This window comes from Acomys russatus, chromosome 27, assembly GCF_903995435.1.
Source record: "Acomys russatus chromosome 27, mAcoRus1.1, whole genome shotgun sequence".
NCBI classification, from domain to species: domain Eukaryota; kingdom Metazoa; phylum Chordata; class Mammalia; order Rodentia; family Muridae; genus Acomys; species Acomys russatus.
Window position 1 is genome coordinate 35,492,047 of NC_067163.1, and position 21,939 is coordinate 35,513,985.

At 42.1% G+C, this 21,939-nt stretch overlaps 1 protein-coding gene across 1 annotated transcript in view; it reads left to right on the forward strand.

The window, feature by feature from the left end:
• Window positions 1-18,158: 18,158 nt before the first annotated feature.
• The window catches only part of Enpp6 (ectonucleotide pyrophosphatase/phosphodiesterase 6), a 97,154-nt gene continuing 93,373 nt past the window's right edge, over window positions 18,159-21,939 (forward strand). The window contains exon 1 of the mRNA XM_051169659.1: window positions 18,159-18,513. Within this exon, the coding sequence (XP_051025616.1) occupies window positions 18,273-18,513 (241 nt within the window). The 5' untranslated portion in view covers window positions 18,159-18,272. The remainder of the gene's footprint in view (window positions 18,514-21,939) is intronic.

Here is a 21,939-nt window from a genome sequence, read left to right on the forward strand (position 1 = left end):
CAAGTGTTTATTATTCAATAATAGAAAGAATTTAAGATATCGATTCAAAAACATTGTATGTATAAGTTATATTTTGATATGGGTCATATGAACAAAATGGACAATACATTTAGTATGTATTTTATATTTAAATGAGTTATAAGACATAAAATTTAAAATATACAATATATGTAACTACATATGAGTATATAGCATACACAACTATGCATGAGTTATATAAGATAAATATAACAATTATTATATAAATATATACAATATACAATTATGTAAAAATAAATATATTTTCTGTTTTACTTATCATAGAAAATTATATACATGCATATATTAAAATTCTAAATTTTAACATATTTAATAATATATTAAAATGTACTTTAAATACATATTTAAATTCTCTATTACTGAGATAAATACACATTTTTCAACTCCCTTAGTTTTGTTTAAATTAATTCAATTCCCAACCTCCGGCCCATGCGTCCACCTCTTGAATTTCCTCTGCATCTACCTTTAAGTCAATAATCTGAATAAACTTGAGAGCTTTAGCTCAAGGTAGCAGTTCAAGCTGTAGGCAGTAGTAAAAATTGGATGGTGAGAAAATCATTGCACTAAGCCTTTGGAAGGCTTTACAGCATTTTGGGACTAGAGCGCCACCTAGTGGCTATTCTCTTGTTTCAAGCGGTGTTCGGAGACTTCTCTTGTAACATGTTCTTGAGCTACCTACCACTTCAGTCAGGAAGCCTTGGATACGATTAGGTACTGATGTGATGTGTGACCATGTGGATGGGGAAAGACTCCTTTTGTTTGTTTGGTATCCCATTTAGCTGGGAATCCCGCAGTTCTAGAGAGAATAGGCGGACAGGAAAGACTTTGCATTTGGTGTCTATTCTTTTCAAAAGATCCCTATTACGGCTCTCTTTGAAGCCAACTCATTCTAGAAAAAGCATTGCTAACAAACCCTTAACAAGCCCAGTGGTTCTAATTTGGCTTGTTGGAGGTTTAGTGAAATGCAACATCACATTTCTGTGGACCCAAAGCTCCTTGTTTACTGGGGACATTACGAGGCCTGAGGTGTGACTTTGCGCTGATGGAAGGCTTAGCTGATGGAAGGCTTAACCTGTGCTTCGTGTGAGCTACAGGCAGAGCCTTTGTTTCCCCGAGCAGTCACACTTCTGGGAGGCACTTGTCCTTCGTCCCAGGAAGCTTAGGAGCCCTGGGAGGTTTCCCTTCCACTCCCATGGCCTGTCCAGCTTGTAGAGCCTCCTGTGTTTCTTGGCATATGGTGCCCTTTCTCCTAGCTCTGGCCACCAGGGGTGATTCAGTGTCTCCCAGCTCTCTGCATGGCCTATTACTCTGTCTTAATCTACCACTCCCATCCCTAACCCTAAGGCCCTGGCGATTTTACTCTGATAACTACTCCTCCACAGTCCAGGAAACTCTCCACAACTTGGTCTCTGTCAGCTGTCGTAATTCCCTCTGTCATGTGATCTGCTTGGAAGTGAGTGTCTAGGGACTAGCACACGGACTTGTGGTGAGGGGCCCCTACTGCACCCGCCTTGGAGCATCTCCAGCTTGTCAGGAGCACCTCCCTACAATCTTTCTGAGTTGCACTCACAACTTCAGAAGATTTAAATGCTCTTCACTGCAACTCTGGGTGATAATCAAGATCCACCAGACACCAGCTGACGTTTGACACCTGTGTGACCGTGCCAATGCCAGTAATGTATGAGTGTGCAAAGATTTCTAACCCACGACACTTGTGACACTCCAACAAGCCTTTGTTACTCCCGTTTAACAATGAGTCACATTCATTCTCACATGAGCTCTTTGAAGCCGACATATCCTTTCCCAGGTTAATGGTAAGTAAACAAAATGATGTGCTATGCCCACATTTTCACACTTAAAGGCCACATTCCCTGCAGGAACTGTACCACCATTGCATCCTTAGCTTCCTTTGCATGGTTAAAAGAATAGCATAAAACCCATTTGACCACCAGAGGGAGGACAACACTGAAGGACTGAGGTAGATTGTGTGTGTGTGTGTGTGTGTGTGTGTGTGTGTGTGTGTGTGTGTGTGTGTGTGTTTGCTGTTGGGTGCAGGTACTGCAAAATATTACTCTTGCTTCCCACGGGCTAAAACAGCTAATGTAATAGTGCACATGTGTTCCATGTGATATTAATTAATATTAAATTTCCAGAGACAGGGTGATAATTATTGTAACCCTAGAGCCTGGGAGGTGAAAGTAGGAAAATTGGGAGCTTGAGGCCAACCTTATCTACGACAGCCTGGGATATAAGGCCCTGTGTCAAAAAAGAAAGGAAGGGAGGGAAGGAGGAAGAAAGGAAGAGAGAGAGAGAGAGAGAGAGAGAGAGAGAGAGGAGGAAAAGGAGGAGGAGGAGGAGGAGGAGAAGAAGAAGAAGAAGAAGAAGAAGAAGAAGAAGAAGAAGAAGAAGAAGAAGAAGAAGAAGAAGAAGAAGAAGAAGAAAAGAGAAATGAAAAACAGCAACAATAACAAAGGAAGGTTCTAAGGAGAAAAATCTACCCTGAAAGCCAAAGTGCATCCAGAAGACAGGGCTTGGCAGGGGGCAGAGTGACTCTAGCTGAGTGCTACCTGCGATGCAGACAAAGACGAGTTTATTAGGTAAGCACATATGCCCTCCTTCTCCTCTCATTTTCCTACTGCCTGGTTCAGCTCTGGAATCATTATCTCAGAAGCCACTGTTACTAGTGGTCATTGCGTAATATTTTATTCGTGTCTGTCTCAAAGAGTTTCAAGATTTATTTTCACCTGCTTTTAATTGTGTTTGTGGGGAGAACAGTCGGTGCACGTACGTACCGTGATGCGTGTAGGTGCCTACGGAGGCCAGGAGGCATCAGATCCTCTGAAACTGGAGTTCCAGGTGATTTGAGCCGCCTGACTAGAGTTCAGGGAACCGGACTCCAGCCCTCTGAGCAGGCAGTGATCGCCAGCCACGGACCCACCTCTCCAGCTCTAGCCTAGAGTCTTTAGGAACAAGTAAGGCCTGTCTATGTTGACGGTTGGCACAGTGGGCCCTCTGGCTACTGCTCACACCCATTCTTAAGAGAGTTTCAGTTTCCTCTGTAATAAACCCTGCCTGCCTTCTGCTATTCTGCTCCATGTGTCCCCTGTGAATTCTTTCCACCGAGATCCACAAGGACCTGGGAGCTGAGATGACACCAGCACAAGCTCCCAGAGACACCAACGCAGTGGGTCTTCGAAGAAGCATCCTGAAAAAAAAAATCTCTCAGTGTTTTGGTGTCGTGAGGTTCAGGTCATCACGTCTGTGAAATTGGCAGCCCTACCAGATGTACAGGAGGTTTTTATTTGTTATGTTAGGGTTTCCTAAGGCGCAATTTAATATTAAACTCATACAGTAAGTAGTGTACATTTAAATGAACAATATATTCTTTCTGTGGCCTGTATGTCTCGCTGCTCTTTTATAACATGCGATGCACCAAGTTTGTCTGATGTCAGTCTTTGGGTTTAGAAATAGTCACCATTTTAATTAAGATGAAGGATCTCTGTTTAAAAAAATTATATTTGCAAATGTTTTCAAGCCATGGGTTTCTTTAGAGAGCAGGCTCCCAGTACATAGTGAATTGTTATGGTCCAGTTTCTTGCATGGAGAGGACAACGTGAGATTAACAATGGCTGAAATGTCCCAGCTACAGAAATACAGTCCCCAAGAGCATAACTTAGGCCACTTTAGCCCTCCTGGCCTGGTACAATTAGATATAGGGTGACTATTAGCATTTATCAAGTGAGGACATGGCTTCCCCTTCGACGTCTGATGGTGAGGCTCTGTGGAGGAGACAGGCCCTCGCTGTGCTTTGACAGCGAGCAGTAGAAGTCACTATCAGCGGTGCACAGGGCCTCATCCAGACTACTTTATAAAGCAGGGGTTTACCAAAGGCCACGTGCAGAATGCAGCTGGAAAGGGGCGGAGACAGGCACTGCCATGCCCTTTCTTCCTCCTCACGATGTGAAGGTGTTCTTAATTTATAGCCAAAGGGTAGGAGCAGGTGGGAAGCCAAGAAGACAGTTTAGGTTTTGTTTTGTTTTGTTTTGTTTTTTTTTCAAAAGTTAACTTAAAATCCCACCATCTATCCAGAGGCTAGGAATAGAAGAGGAGTCCCTAAAGTCAGCAGTAATACCTATAAAATGCTAAAGATAACATAATTTTTAATAATGTTAAAGCCTTCACGTTGAGGAACAGGATAAGACAGTGACCTCTCATGGCTCATCTTCCACAGTGTAAGGGAAGACCAAGCTAACAGCCTGGGAAGAGAAAGATAGTCCACACACCAAAAGGAATAATCGAAACTATGCTTATCCACAGATGACATCATCTATGTAGAAAAGCTAAAAAATAAACTAATTTCACACGAACTATGGTGCCTCATATTTGACCATGTCCCCTGGAGGGGGAAACCTGGTGGCACCCAGAGGAAGGATAGCAGGTTACCAAGAAGAGACTTGATACCCTATGAGCGTATACAGGGGGAGGAAATCCCTCTCAGGAACAGTCATAGGGGAGGGGAATAAGGGGAAAATGGGAGGGAGGGAAGAATGGGAGGATACAAGGGATGGGATAACCATTGAGATGTAACAAGAATAAATTAATAAAAAATGTTTAAAAAGAACAAAAAAAACTAAAATAGAATAAATAAGAGAGCAACAGAAAATGTAATACACACGACAAGGTTGTTAGAAACAAGGCTAATATGGAGAAACCAGTCACTTTTCTACAGACCAATAATGAATAAGTAGAGTTTAAGATTAAAAACACAACACCATTGCGCTATTATAATAGCATCCACACATGAAACAGGTGAAAAGCTGAGAAAATATGTATAAAGCTTATTGGAGAAAAACTATGAAACTCCAACAAACGCCATTTCTTCAATTATTGAATAAATGGAAAGATATTCTATGTTGATGTACGAGAAGGTCACCAAGGTCTCAGTCACTTCCCAAAATGAGTGAGAAATTCAATGCAATCCTAGTCAAAAGCCCAGAGAGTTATTTTGTGGATAGCCAGTTCTAATGTTTATAGAGAGACAAAAGACAAAGAATAGTCAATCAATATTTAAGAAGAAAATTAGAGACCTGATGTTACCTGATATCAAAACTGCAATAATCAAAATAGTGCGGCACTGTGAAATAATAGGTCAGTGGATGAGAGTGGGGGGTGCCATAATGGAGCCAACCGAGCCTTGAAACTAGAATAATGCCAATAGGTGAAGATAAAAAAGTCTTTGCCACAAATGATTCTGAGGTAAGTGGATGTATTACATGGCAACAGTAAAGTAAAACAAAACATAAACACACCACCACTGCCACCACCACTGCCACCACCACCACCGCCACCACCACCACCACCATCACCACCACCACCACCGCCGCCACCACCACCACCATCACCAGTGTAGGTATGGACCTTACTTACATCTATCCCCAAAATAGGTCATAGAGTTAAATACCAAGTCAAACAGAGAAGAAAACATGAATATCACTTGGTGTAGTAATGGGTTTTTAGATAGGGTACCAAAGTCATAATCCACAAAATGAATAATTAAAGCCAAATTTCACTAGACTTAATTTTAAAAAATTTTATGAGTATAGGTGTTTGTCTGCATCTATGTGTGTGTACTACATGTTTGCCTGAAGAGGCTGGCACTAGAGTCGCAGTGGTGGTGCAGAGGTGCACGGTGCTCACGCTGCCGTCTGGGTGCTGGGAATTGAACCCAGGTCTTCTGGAAGAACAGCCAGTGCTCTCAACCACTGAGGCAGGCCCTCAACCCAGATTTCATTAAAATTAAACAGCTCTGTTCTATGAGGACACAGTTAAGAGGACAGGACTAGCCACAGACTGGACTTGGAGCCACGTGACACAGATCTGATAACAACAACACCACCAAGGAACTTCCTGTTATAAAAAGGCAGACTCAGCAGTTATGAGCATTTGCTGTTCTTGCAAACCTGGGTTTACTTCCCGGCACCCATGTGGTTGCTCACACCCATCTATAACGCCTGTTCCAAAGGATCCAACACCTTCCTCTGGCCACTGGGAGCACAAGGAGAGCCAACTATGTGGTGCACAGGCAGGCAAAAGAGCCCCACACATAACATACGAAGGAAATAAATCTGTTCTCAAACAAGCAACCTATTAAGACATGAGCCAAAGACCTCAGCAGACAGCTCACCAAAAGCAATATGGGGGACTAAGCAAGTGTATGAGAAGATGCCGCACATCCCGTCGTGAGGGGAGCACACACTGAGACAGCAGTGCGGTGACACTCTGGCAAATCTTGGCGAGCTTCAAAGCCTCCTGGACTCTCATTCATGCCAGGGATGGCCATTTGGAAGGCAGACTTTTTAATCACTCAATCCATCAGTTCCAGTCCTGGGCATCTCCCCCCAGAAGAGGAAAACTCTTGTCTATACCCAAGCCTAGAGAAGTTTCCTTTGTAATGACTAAAACTTAGAAGCAAGCAAGCTGCCCTTCGATGTGTGAAGAGACACCTCAGCTGGGGAATGTCAAGATGGTATTTTCTATGTTGAAAAGAGGTGAGCTATGAGGCTGTAGAAAGACGTGGATGTACATGGCCAGGTGAAAGAAGCCCACCTGTAAAGGGGAAGCTCTGGGTGGCTTTGCCCATCAATGCTGCCCTAGAGAAACTGAACCCTTAAAGACAGCAAGTTGTTCAGTGGATGCGAGGCCTTTCCTGGGAGGAGGGGTGTGATTATATGAAACCTACTTGACTTTCAGGGGCGTAAAAACATCCTTCGTTATAATATAATAGTGGATACATGTCATGCATCTTATTCAGACTAGCAGAAAGCATAACAAGATTGAAGCTGGGCGTAAATGCAAGTTTATGAAAGGTAACACATCTGCACCCAGCGAAAGAGGCTGGGAGTAGGCAAGGCTACATGCCTGTGTGGCATCAGGGGTCATACAGGAAGTCTCTGGTGCCTTCCTCAGCAATCTGTGAATATAAAACTGTTCTGTGCTCTAGACACTAACATCTGAAAACACAGCAAACCTCCCAAGACAATGTTTAGTCATTCATTTGGTAGAAAATGCTGATTTTACCTGAACTACTAGGTGGCATATGCTCACCGTGCTTTAGTAGGTGGCATGCACTCAGCATGCTTTTATTTGAGGCTAGTTAAGGCATCAGATTATTCCAGTAAAACACACACACACACACACACACACACACACACACGCTTTTGTCAAATATATGATTAGCTTCCTAAAAAAACAAAACAAAACAAAAAAGCAAACTTTTTACAAATATTCGGTCCTTAGGCCTTAAGTACAATATTGGACAAAAAGGAAAGAAAGTTATTGCAGCAATAATAGTATAGATCTTAATTACAATTATTAATAAATATTGTGTATGAACTTGGACTTAGTGCCTGGTTAATGTCTCGGACCCCGCTACAGCGGTTTCTGTAAAATGCCTTTCTCAAATGAGCAAAATACTTCAAGTCTGAAGCACAGCAGCCTCGAGAGTCTCAAAGGACATGTAACTAGACCAGTAAAAGCAAGGAATAAACATATTACCAAACATAATCAATAAATGATGCTGGGGAGAAAGAGAGGTATGTTGTTCAGAGACCCTCAAGACTCTGCCATTGATTCCCACGCGCGTGTTCCTCTGCCTAGTTGCTTTGCCTATTTGAAGCTCAGCTTTTTCTCTGCAAAATGAGAAGTGCTGTAGCTTTGGCAAGAGTTTACAGCTGCTAATTGTGCCCCTTCTTCAAAGCAGCTTTCCCCACTCTGCCACAACTGAGACCTGCTGATCTCCCAGCAAGGTGTTTTAAGATAACACACTGCTCTGGGTCTCCTTCCTATTTCACAGTTTAAATGTAAACTCAAACATACTCTTTCAACGACCATTTCTCCCTACTTCTTCTAAGAAATGACACCAAGCATTTGGGGGTTAATTTTTTTTTTTAATTTGGGTTGATTTTTAAATTATTATTTTTTGTATTTCTATGTCATATATTTATATTTAGATTGTTTCTTTTACAATCGGTAAATATCAGCCTTTTCTCTGTCCCCATGATGATATGTATTTATCCAGCAAAGATATAAAGGAAGAATGTGAGGTCCTTTGGACGAGAGAGCTTGAGGCAGGATCCAGAATTGCTCGCTTTTGTCTATTGCGCTGAGGTCAGTTCCCTGGGTCTATGTGGAAGATTTGTCAAGTGTCCCTCTGCTACCTTGGATTATGGTTTAAATTAAGTTAACTTCCCTCCCCTTCCTGATTTATACGATGGGGTGATTGCTTAAAGATGGCAGTTTCCCTCCAGTCCGGATCTTGACAAATGGCACTACTCTGTCATCCAACTGCCTCCCTCTCCCTCACCACCTACATATCATTAATCACCACGACCTGCTCATTTTATTTTAAAAAGTTATAATAGTTTCTGGCCTACAGAAGGCATAATACGAATGGCGTCTATAGGCCAACTGTTGAGTGTGTGGAATTACAACAGATTGTCAACTGTCTAAATAAGTAGAACATTATGTTCAAAGTTGTAGCGCCTTGTCCAATTCCCCTCACACTTTTGCTGTTACAGTAAGTATTTTAGACTTGCGTATTAACATGCTGCACTGTATGGATCCAACTGCAACTTGTTTATAGCACTGAACGCTGTCCTTGAGCTCTCATAAAAACTAAATATTTATCTAATTGACTCTTCTGAATAGTTATATAATATTCTATTATATGTACATGCATTGCATTTATTAGTTATTTCTATTCTTGTTAGTTAACTTTAGAATTGCTTCCAACCGTTTGCCTTGGCAAACAGTGCTGAAATGAACACACATGGAATTATCTCCACGTAAAAGGAGGATGCCCCTAGGACATAGTGGAGTGTGTACACTGGAGTTTTGCAAATGGCTTCGGGTGTGCAAGTTATTTATCTCCTCCTCAAGTGGAACAGGTAGGCACCTGAAACATCAGGAAAGCCCGGGCACCGGAAGGCTGTCACCGCTTACCCCATGAGCAGTGTCAACCATCGGATACTGCGCTAGTCAGCATTAACTGCGAGCATGACACAGCCTAGAGTCACCTGATAAAAAGACTTTCAACGGAAGTGACTGTGTAGGTCAAATTGGCCAATGTTGGTATCTATAGGGGTTTGGTCTTGATCGTTAATTGATGTAGGAGGGCCCAGCCTGCTACGGGCAGTAGCATTCCCTAGGCAGTGGCTCTGGGTTATATAAGGAAGCCAAGCTGTAAGCTTTCAGTGGCTTCTGCTTCAAGTTCTGCCTTAAGTTCCAATCCTGCTTTCTCCCAGTGACTGACTACGACCTGGAAGTGTAAGCCTCACATGCCCTTTTTACTCCTAAGTTGCTTTTGGCAGGAGTGTTCGATCTCAGTAACAGAATGAAACTAGAACAGGCACCACACATAGAGGGGGCTTCTTTGTATAAACTATCCACTCGGTACCCAAAATAACCTTCCAGGCAAGGCACTAGCTTCACCCATTATACAGACAGGGAAACTGAAGCATAGGGGGAAAAGAGCCAGGTAGCACAACCAAGGTAAGCCGTGAGTGAATAGTTAAAGTGGTGACTGACCCCTCCATGCTGCTGGGTGGGGGCTACGCTGCTCCTAGCTGTGTCCCTAGGAGTAGAAGTGCCAGGACAGGGCTTAGTGTCCTCAAACTTACCAGCTAATGCTACTCTGTTGTTCAAGTGTCCCACACTCCTGCCAGGGTCATCTGAGAGCCTCTCGTGCCAGTCCGAAGGATGACAGCATGGTACGTCGGTACTTGGTATTTTATTTTCCTCACTAGACTGAACACATGTGTGGTAAGATTCCTAGCCATTGCTGTTCTTACTCTGATATGTAAGTGAGCATGTCTCTTGTCCTTTTCTTCATTTTTCCCCCTTACGTATGTTTCAGCATCCACTATATAGTCTATTCTAGGTGTTAATCCTCTCTGTTTAATTTTTATACACATCCCCTTCCATTTTTCAGGTACAATTGATATAATGTTAGAGACATTGCATTTTTACTTTAAATAGTAACCTTTATTTCACAAGAAGGAATGTCTATGAGACATATTCTAGCTCTGAGAATCAATACTGTCTGTTTATCCTGGATGACCAAGTTGCAATGTCAGTGTGAGACAGCAGGCAAGGCTAGCATCTGGCAAGTGGACAGTACCAAACTCCTGTTTAAAAAAAAAAAAAAGAAAAATGGAGCTTATATTTTCAAGTGACTATACTTCCCCTGGGTTCTTGTAAGGAACTTGAGTGTGTTGGTTTGCTTGGTTTGGTTAAGGATTATAAACTATCACTGGAATTACTAAAATATCTCCATACTACAGAAACTCTCCTCCGGCTTCAGCAAGGATGCTTAGACAGTTTGCTATGACAAGGTGCAAGTAATTGTAGATTTGGTTCATAATACATTTTGAGTTAGCCTTCCCTCCCAGCTTCTAGACAAAGGGCAATTGTTACTCTATTGCTTTGTGTTTTCAAAGACACTTTTATCCTCCCTGTGACCTCTTACTGATGACCAGGATTCTAATTTCAATTTAAAAACAAAACAAAACAAAACTTTGTCGTCTGGAAAATCTGTAGATTCCCTGAAGGACTTCCAGTACCATGTAGATGGTTCTCATAAACTCTATTTTTAACACTATAACAAAACATAATATTGTTACGAAGACTAAGAAATTATTATTTTTGTAGTGGAATTAACTAGCCTTTGGCATTCACTTGGATTTGCTAAAAATTTTTCCTTACTTAAGAAAAAATGTGTGTGTGTGTGTGTGTGTGTGTGTGTGTGTGTACACATTCACGAGTATGAGGATGTGTGTGTCAGGGGTGTGTCTGAGGAAGAGGAGGAAAAGGAGAAACTCTCTTACTGGGAAATGGAGCATCCTTTTAAAAATGTATTTATTCAGTTATTTAATTAGACCAGTTGGACGTATGTATTTATTTTATATATTAGTTTATATTCCAACACAACATTGTTTGTGCTTTTGTCTAAAGTGTCTGCTTTCAACCAGTAAAATTTTGTCCAGTTTTGCTCCTGTGTTTGATATTGCCTTATATTTTGCCTGATAATTTTAATGTCTTCAACAGTTGCTTCTGAATTCTAATGGTGATGTTTTGGTTCTCCCATCACGATTTAATGAAGATAAACTAAGGATATTTATATTTTTTTCCTTTAGCACAGGTTCTGATTCTCCTTGTAAATTTCAAATGACAAGATGTAGTCTCAAAAAACAAAAACAAAACAAAACAAACAAACAAACACCAAAATGCAGTCTCCCTCTTTCAAATAGAGACCTAGGTTTGAATTTCATCTTCAGTAGCAACATTTCAATTTGTTGTTAGCTTTTCTCAACTGTGATTTCCTTTATGCCAGAGAAGCACAAATGCCCTCAGAAAAGGGAAGCTGTGGGATGGAGAGATGTCTCAGCAGCTAAGAACGTTGCTGCCCTTCCATACTTGTAACTCCAGCTCCAGGAGGATCCAGCACGCTTAGTCTCGGTGGACACTTGCACTCATCTGCATATGCCATCCCCCGACATGATTACAAATAAAAGCAAAATCTTTTAAGAAAAAGAAAAGGCAAGCAGTATAACTGTCTCCACACTTTTTTGTTTCTTTCCATACTTAACAATTCTCTGGTTCTTTGTAGATAGCAATTGAATGTCTGGCAATTTAACTTTTTTTTTTTTCATGTTAACTATGTAGATTTAACAAAGACCTCATGGGTTCAGAGCTTAATCCCATTTCGGTCATCCTAGGAAACTAATGAGTCCAGGGATGATAAGTTCAGAGAGCTTCTGCCTCATATCCATCCCTGGAGTCGATCGTTTCCTATGATGGCCTTAGAATCTTGGGGAAACACTCACAAAAAACCACCGGCTCTACAGGGCGCAGTTCAGAACAGCCAAACGAAAGAGGTGCATGCCTAGCCCTAACCCTAAATGCACCTCCTCCGTTTGGTGTTCAGAACTTTATAGTGAACTGGAACAGAGCTCCTAAAACTGGATGTATTGATACCCTGTGGTGCACTGTGCTGCTAAGCTTTGTTTAGTTGGTCAGCTGTACTAATTAGATTTTCAGCCTTTGATACTTCTATCTTATAGGTTGGAATTTTTGGACTATAATACCATCATAAATGGAGGACTATGTGAAAGCTATTTTTCTCTAAAGGAAACACTTCTTTGCTTTTGCATATTGGAAACAACACAAAATAAGACTCCAAACATTGCTTTTTAATCATTGTGTGTGTGTGTGTGTGTGTGTGTGTGTGTTTCAACTCCATGTATAACCATGCACCATATGCCTGCGATGCCTGTGGAAGCCAGGAGAGGGCACTAGATGCCTGGGGCTGGAGTTAGAGGTGGCCGAGAAGCACTAGGGGAGTGCTGTGAATTAAAACTGTAGCCTCTGGAAGAAGGGAGAATGGGTTTGGCCAAAGAACACTGTGGTGAAGCACTCTCTCAAAGGGATGAGAGGAGCCGATTTCTGAAGGAATCATTGTGCTGGCCTACATATTAGGTGGTCTTTACACTCTCTAGGTCAGTTTCCTACACTGGTTAAAATCTAGTGTGCTGGACCCCCTCACCCCAATCCTTTAAGAAAGTTTATGTTCAGGGCTAGAGTCACTTTACACCTCAGTTATTCAATGTTGAACTTCCAAATTGAATTCCAATAAGAGATTAGGAAAGAAAGGAATCCACTTATGTATCTGGAAGCGCGCGCGCGCGCGCGCACACACACACACACACACACACACACACACACACACACACCCTTGCAATTCCTCAGGGGAGCGGGGAGACTGAGTAGGTTAGTGTACTCAAAATACTCCAGCAATTTATTCAGGGCTTGTGGTAAAGTAACCCCACATTGCTCCCTCTGGGAGTCGTCAGGGACAGATCTACAGTGATGTGACCTAAAATGGACAGCCTTCAACAGTTTCCATAGTTAAAAGACTGGCCCTTGTCTCTCAAATATAGTCCTGTCTCGAGTGCTTTCTGGATGGAGAGGACCTGGTAGGAAAATATATTTCTCCCATCGCTTGATGATCAGGATTTAAGTGCGGGGTCAGAGGAATTCGTGTTACCAGGTGACAACCCAGGGGCGGAGGGACTAAAGCCAGAAGCAGAAAGTATAGAGCATGAGTTTATTACTTCTCTGGGGTTGGCTCCTTGGGATCCTCTCTGAAAAGAAAAATGTAAGGCCTTAATTTATTTCTTATAATTTACCTTGAGCATTTTCTGGAGTATCAGACTTTTGTTTTGGACAGATGAACCCAGTTAGTCATTGGTCTGGTTGGAGTTTGTCAACTTGACATAAACTATTGTCACCTGGAGAGAGGGAGGCAGACTTGAGGAATAGCCTCCATCAGATTGGCCCATAGGCAACGCTGTGGGATATTTTCTTCATTAATGATGAATGCGGGAGGACTCGAGCCCACTGTGGGTGGTGTCAACTCTAGGCAGGTGGTCCTGGACAGCAAGCTGAGAGGATATGGAGAAGAAGCCAGTGGGCAGCATTCCTCTACGGCAGTGGTTCTCAACCTGCCTAATGCTTTAATACATTCCCTTGTAGTGTGGTGACCCCCTCCCAGCATAGAACTGTGTAATGTAATGTAACTATCTGATATGCAGGATATCCGATATGTGATCCTTGAAAGGGTCACAGCCCAAAGGCTGAGAACGGCTGCTTTGTGGTCTCTGCCTCTAGGGTCCTGCTTTGGCTTTCCTTGATGAGGTGGTGGGCTGTAATCTGTAAGCCAAGTAAACTTTCCTCCACCAAATGCTTTGGTTAGTGTTTTATCATGGCAGCAGAAAGCAAACCATGGCAGCAATCAGAGTTTGGTAGCATTTGGGGTGCTTAATAAGACCCCGTAGGGTCCTTTTACAAAGCTAGTTACATGAATGACTGCCTTTGTAGGTCTTTAGTAGGTCTTTGTAGGTCTTTAGTAGCACCAGGTTCTCTATTTGAACAGGGTTAGGATGAAAATCCTGGTAAGAGGTTGGTAGAAATTTGTCTTCTTACACAGCTACTTAATTTACTCTTTGGTTATATTTTCCTCCTTGGTCTTTTTATCCCATGTAGGTGGCAAAAATTAACTGTTGTTGTTGTTGTTGTTATTATTATTATTATTATTATTATTATTATTATTATTATTATTATTACTAGCCAAGCCTGCATAGGGATGACTTCTAGAAACCTACCCATGAGGGTCCCCAGGGATTCTTAAAAATTTTTTTTTTCCTATCTAGTTATGTCATCTTCTGGGCTGAGTCAAGGTCTTGCTGACTCCGTGGCTTTCCCTGAAAGCCTTAAGGATACTTTTCTCTGTAATTGAATTACCCTGATCGTTACAGAATATACACTGGCTGCAGTGTGTCTGCTGGATCTCCATGACCTCTCTGACAAAAACAGTAGGTGACTTAGCCATCCTTTTGAGATCCGGGCAGCCGGCCTGAAGGCCAAGGCAAAGGTGGAACAGCGTAGATAATTGGCAACTTCCTTCTTTACATTCTTTGCTGGTCAACAGACAGACAGCAAACACCTGAAGGACAAGAGTTGGTTCCAGGGCCTGGGAACATGAACTCAGTTTTGACCCCTGCCAATAAGATGGAGGTTGTTCCTGAGGTAGCCAGACTCAGCCATTTTCTCCTAATGGTGGTGACCCTTAACTATAAAATTATTTTCATTGCTACTCCATAACTGTGATTTTGCTACTGCCATGAATCATAATGTAAATATATCTGTGCTTTCTGATGGTCTTGGGGTTAGAGTTAGGGTCCTTTGATTCCAGAAGGAATTGTGACCCACAAGTTGAGAACCACCGGTTTAGATAAAGCTTATGAAAATAAACAGATTTTTAAATGAATCTTGGCTGTTAAGTCGCAGTTTCCTCATGGGCAATACAGTACCTTTTGGCAAGTCCCTGAGCCACAGGTCCCTCGAGGTTTTGGAAGAGAACATCAGCTTTCCCCAGCATGCTTGACCATGTACATCCGCACCTCATAGCTGCCCAGCGGCCCTGAGCACAGGGCACAGTTAGAGATTCGTTCCAAATGGTGGAATTTATCAAGCCAAGAGACTAAATACGTGTCAGTCTCCACACCTGGTAAACAGAGCATTTATCTTCTTTACCCAAATCCCTGGCCTGGCCAGATATGAAGAGTAGAACGCAGGTAGCACAGGTGTAATGCACAACACACTCTCGAAACACAATGCAGTAGATGGAGACAAACTCTACCTGGAGATTCAGAAAGGATGCAGCTAAAAACGGACAATTACCCACTTAAAGAGTGAATTCATTTCAGCCTTCTTTTTTAAACTCTAGTAATAATTGGAAATTTATGTAACAATCCTATTAGATATGAGAAAATATGCACATACAAGAAAAAGCATAATAATAAACATTATTACTTAAGACAATTATAACAAAAATTATTTCTTAAACTGGAAATAATGAAAATAATTAATTCTGTACTCAAGAAGTGCAAAGAAAAGCAACAAAATGAAACTAAAGAAAGGAGAAAGGCTTTATTAGGTATAGGTTGTATTAATTAACTAGAAAAAAGCAGAATTAATAAATACATTGGAAACCTTAATAATATAATTTAAACAGTTGTAAGAAAAGACCCAATGCAGAGATAAAACCAAAATACTGAAAGACAAATTAACATAGAGAAAATTAAGAGGATTACAAAGGAGTCAGTGTGTAAACTGAAAACTGAACAAATCATCCTGGGAATTATAGCACCCAGGCTGACAAAAGAGAGACGAACTAGGTAGATTACTGAACATATAAAATTTTTTAAGAGACATAATTTTCTATGTAGTTAAAATTGGACAAACTTAGCAGAAAATATAATTATCTTGATAAAACATAAAAGTCCTCTTCTTAAAAGGCCAGTTATTGTAATCGTTGCTAAGAGCAGATGAACAGCTTGATATTTTAGTGGAAGTTCAGGAAGCGGAAACACAAACTGTGGACACGTGAAGTGTTAAATTCTTAACAATAACAACATCGGCAATGTTACATCGTCAAAAAAGCCAAAGTGGAAAATACCCAAAATAGAAAGCAAAACCATCCATTCTCTCACAAGGCAGAGAAATATAGCAGCAATTTGGTGCTCATTTTAGAATTATGGATACCAAATCTCTCCTAAATTTAGCCAGCGGTCACCCCAGGGCAAATCTGTGGACTTGCTCAGCTAGTAAAACCGAGGTTTCAGGGCTCTGCTGAGCTTTCAGCTTCTTTAGGCTTCTTTGTGGGAGGAAGAAGCATCCTTTTAAGATGCAGGATGCTCAGGGCTGGGTACCCACCAGCTATTAGCATATTTATCCTCACCTTCTTTCACCTCTTCTCCTCCCTCCACTTTGTATTCTCTTCCCCATCCCCTTCTTCATCATCTCATTTTTTTCTATTTAGTGAAGTAAAAATATGTTAGTGTTCAAATAGATAAGAATAATATTGTCTTTTCAAACCAATCAACATTAAGAGTATACTACCCCTTTTCTATTTTTTAATAAGAAAAAAAAATGGATTTTAATTGTAGAAAGCATGGCCTTTATCGGAGAGGAAAAAAAAAAGTGAAGTTTCATTCTTGTCCTAGTCAACTTAGATGTGATTGGGCCAGTTTTTCTTTTAATCCATGGTGCCATGGTTTGGCTTTTTTTTTTTATTATTATTATTATTTATTTTATTGTTTTTTGGTTTTTGGTTTGTTTTTGTTTTTGTTTTTGTTTTGTTTTTGTTTTTTTTGGTTTTTCGAGACAGGGTTTCTCTGTGTAGCCTTGGCCGTCCTGGACTCACTTTGTAGACCAGGCTGGCCTCGAACTCACAGCGATCCGCCTGCCTCTTATTATTTATTTTTTTATTTATTAATTTATTCATATTATATCTCAATTGTTAGCCCTTCCCTTGTATCCTCCTATTCCTCCCTCCCTCCTGCTTCCCCCTTTCTCCCCTCCCCTATGTCTGTGACTGAGGGAGACCTCCTCCCCCTATATACGCTCTTAGGGTATTGAGACTCTTGCCATGGTTTGGCTTTAACCACAACGGAAAGATGGCATGGGGGAAGGGAAGGACAGCACTCAGTCAGACCCATACAGATGAGAGTGGCCACAGACTCACCCAGGCTGTGTGGCTCCACAAGATCCAAGACACACTGCTACCCTAGTACAAACCAATGTTTGCCAAGTTGCTCCGGTGGCCTCACATATATCATTAGCTTTTACAATAAAATTTCTCATTTAATTTTATACCAGGTGAAATACCACAGCAGACATTTCCTGAGGACTTAGCCCTTACCACCCTCTCCTTGCCCAGCCATTCTTTCCTTCCCAGGCTCTCTCCTGTGACAAGGCTCATCTGCCTAGGTATTTCTGTTTTGGAACTTGTTTGGTTATTTCAAGCTCTTGTTTCGTGTCAAAGTCTCATCCTCCAGCTCACCTTTGCCCTCCTGGGACAATGCTGCCTCAGTCCGACCTGTTAGGCCTGGCCTCTTCTGATCCAGTTCTAGAACTTTCTCTCTAGCCCTGTCCCTCCTCTGTTTAATAGCAGGTCCCCTTCCTGGTGAGCTCCAGGCACCAACAGTCAATTTGCATTTGAAAATGAAAACAATAACACCGCATTTAGGGGCACAGGAAGACAAAAATCAACAGCAGAGACCTACATAAATAATCCGTCCTTAAAGCTGATTGACCCATGACAAGACTGCATAGCTCAGAACAGGCCTACCTAAAAGTATTGTCTCTAGTTTATACCCTAAGTTAAGAGTTTTGGGGTTACTAAATTGTTAACAGAAGAAAGTTTAAAACGGGCAGAACAACAAATTTAGGCTCCTTCTTGACTCCTCCCTGCGGTCAGCACAATTGCAAACCTAAGTGTTGACTTAATCCTTGAAGGTTCCAACTCGCTGGCTGGCTGTTTATATTCATGAAACATTCACCAAAAACAATGAAGTTGTATTTGTGTTAATTCCAGGGTGTTAGAGAGCCCAGCCTCTCTAGACATTCTCAGTCTCCTGGCTTTAAGAGGGTGAGCAGAATCTTCTGTTTTTTTTAAATGTAGTGATGTTCCTTTAAATTCTGCAAGGGAACTTGGCTTAGGAAGGCCAACAGCTCAAGGTCCAGCCCCTAGAAGAGAGAGCAGCTCCAGACTCCATCCCCAGGCTTTGCAAGGGCACAGCTGTGCCAGCTGGCTCGGGTGATCTCCTGGAAGCATGGCAGTAAAGCTCAGAGCCTTCCTGCTGGTGTTTGGGCTCAGCCTGGCTTGGCCAACTTCTGCTCACCGGAAGCTCTTGGTGTTTCTCCTGGATGGTTTTCGCTCAGACTACATAAGTGAGGATGCCCTGGCATCCTTGCCTGGTTTCAGAGAGATTGTGAACAGGGGAGTCAAAGTGGATTACTTGACTCCGGACTTTCCCAGCCTCTCCTATCCCAATTACTACACCCTCATGACCGGTGAGTACCTGCCACGTCCCCCTCTTAGAGGGGAGGACACGACTTAGCATCTGTCATCGAGATTCTTAATATGCACATGTCCCTAGTCCCTTGGGACATCAAAGATAGACAAATGCCTGTGTTCCCAGATGAGATTTTCATTTTGTCACAGTTGTGTTTTCCCAAAAATGTCCTCCCAAGGACCTATTTCAGAGTGTCTGTAAAGAGAAGAGATAACAATAGTAATACATGGAATTTGGAGATTTTTTTTAAGTGGTTATTGTAGTTTATTTCACTGATAAAACTGTACACAATTGCACATTTGCTAAGTTCGGGGGTAAAAGACAGACGTGTCTCTGCAAATCTGTACCGAGGCCCTCTGTCCCTTTATTGCTGTCTGGGTTCTTGCAGACCGACTTATCAATGTGTAAGACTGTGACAGGGAACTTTGTTTCTAGACAACTTGGAAGGGGCTTTTTAGGTCACGGTCTTCAGTGTTCCTCAGCAAAGCTACTGTCCGCTTCAGCTTTTGGGGGCCAGTAAAATGATGCAGAGAAGAATTGTTGTTGTTTTTGAATTCAGATTGCCCAGCATCTATGGAAAGTGTAAGCAAAAAGTAAACATAACCCCCCTAATAGGACAGACAGAATTCCGCTGGGAATTCCGACTGGGAAAAGCGGTTTGGCTGAAGATGACCTTCCCATGTCTGGAAAGGCTAGAATCATAAGGTGATTCTCGAAGGTTGAGCCTCTGCCTGTGTGATGATACCTGCAGCCTCTTCCTGCTCATCCAGGTGGGCTCCCAGCTTCTGTTTTTGTTGTTGTTTGTTTGTTTGTTTGTTTTGTTTTGCCAGCTAGCCAGGGAGGCTAAGAACGCAGCCGTTGCTGGCAGCACAGGACTTCTCTGTGTGCTCTGAACCGAGGGAGAACTTTGAAGTTATGTTAACCAGACAAAACCTGAGGAGTGTGATGTCTGTGATGTCTCCTTACACAGCTTTACAGAATCCCAAAGCCAAAGGAGTCTGAAAGTGTAGAATGGTATCTTTAGCTGTGTCTTCCGGTCATAGGAACAATCCAATACATGATGGTCACAGAAAGGGACCAGGAACCCTGGGATTTCTGTCTTATACGGGTTCCCTAGGTATTTGCAAAGTTACCATGAGCTGACTCCTCAAATTAAAGGGGACTTATTCTTTGGAGAGTTAGAAATGAAGATATGGAGGAGAAAAAAAAATGAGGCTGCACACAAGCAGGGAATTTGTTTGCTCCCCCCCCCCCACAACAAACAAACCAGTGTCTAACTAAGATAAACAGTTAACAAAGGACTCTCTGGCCTTCCTTCGGCCTGATTCTCCATGCTCACTGGCTTGCTCATTGGGAAGCTGTTTGCAGGCTTCTGGGCTACACACAGATGTTATTGTGTGTCCCAAGCTGATTCTTTACAGGGAGTTTTACATACACTGGCCATCCCATCTCCAGTTGTCTTCCAGAGCCTGCTGGGAGACACAATTCATAAGCGGCCACGTGCGTGCAGCTTTTTCAATTGCAGTGGATAATGAACAAAATCCAGTGTATAAAGTCAGGCTCCAGGAAGTAAAAAAGGGACCATTTGCAAACCCCACATAGACGCAGAGCCGGTGACATGGGCGTTTGTTTTTCAGACCCGCATGCCTGAAATGGCACAAGGACGCATTTGCGAGAAGGCTCTGTCAAGCAAACACACACCGTCTTTTCAGGCTATGGGTCTCTAGGGGATATGGGCTATGTTAAGAAATCCCATGAGCATGGTACAACCTTGGGCTGTGTGTCTTTGTATTCTCAGGAGAGAGAGAGCTACACATTGGGGAAAGGCTGTAGCTCCGAGCGCACAATGATTTCACGCTAATGTTGACAATAAAGCTGGCCCAAGGAAGTCACATACACCTTCTGTCTACAGATTTTCAGGTAGTAGATATATTACCTGATTTGAACGTCAGTCTGCTTTTTTAAAATTTGTTTTTAGCCAGCAAGACTTGTGTTTACATACAAACGTCTTTGGGTATGATTCATCTGGACATGAGGAGTAAACTCACGGTGTGGGGAAAAAGAAATTTCAGACCATAAAATCTACCTGTGTCGTTTTCACTCTCCTAGAACTGACTGAAGGGTAAACCAAGACCATTTTTTCCCTGCAAAAATCATACTTACTTTTTTCCACTTGATGTTGAAAAAATTTCGTTTGCGCTCATAAGAAAGAATATAACCATTGAGAATTCTATTTAAACATATGGTTTGAGCACTCGAGCATTTTATAAACCAACAAGATTGTTAGGCTGATTGTTTGGTACCAAGGAGTAGGCTGTTTGGATTTCCCAGAATTCATGAGAGAAGCCATTCTTGCTTCATTACATGGATTAGTGTGCATAAGACCAAAAGCCTTTGCTATTTTTTATTCCACATAATGAGGGATAATGGGTTATTGGAAGGAAAATACTGTTGGCCTTGAAGTCAGAAGAACTTGCTTGAAGTCCTTGCAGGAAGGAATCTGAGAATCCTTTGATTGTCCTCGGCCTCTAATGTCCTCAGCTGTAGCATAAAGTGAGATGAACTGCCAGGTCTAGATCTCACCAGGGTTTCAGGCGCTGCTGCATGCAGATGTGGAAGCCAGTGATGCCTGGGAGTTCTGTTCCTCAAGGCTGTATGTGCAAGGGGTTGGTCCTTGGTGTGGTGATGCTGAGACACACCATGGAAGCTATCAGAGGTAAGGTCTACTAGGAAGCCCTTGGGTCATGGCAGGGGCCTGCTCCCAGGAAAGAAATTAGCAGAGATCGCATGGAATCTATGAGTTCTCGCAAGAGTAACTTTTCATAGAAACTTTATCCTGACCCCTGGATTTCTCTTGTGAGACTGACATGTTCTCTCATCACGGTACCATGAGCCATCAGGACTTAAACAAAGACCAAGTCAATAGAACCACCCAGTCTGGGACCTACAGCTTCAGCAACTATAAGCTACATGAGATAGTTGTCTTTATAAAGTCCTCAGCCTCAGGCATTTCGTGATAGTAACAAGAGACAGAATAATACAACCTCTTGGGATGCTTTCAAAAAGAAATTAACAAATGGCGGAGACTCTCTAGAGATAGAATATTTTAGGGCTGTCAATCAATGGTGGTGGTAAAGAAACAACCTTATTTGGTAGTAACTTTAGAGATTCCCCAGGGCTATCCAACATAGAGAAGCCACTGTGCTGATTTTAGCTCCGCTCCGAAAGGTGTTTCCAGCAGAACAGATGTGAACACAATTCCGATAGTGATAAAGAAGAACAATCAATAGATTGCTGTAGTCACTGAGTCTTAAAACAAGGTCTTTCACCAAAGAGGCTCACACTCGGCTTGAGGAAAAGATCCACGGAGCGATTAGATACCTGCGACTATTTAAAAAGACACCACCGTGGGTTGTGAGCTCAG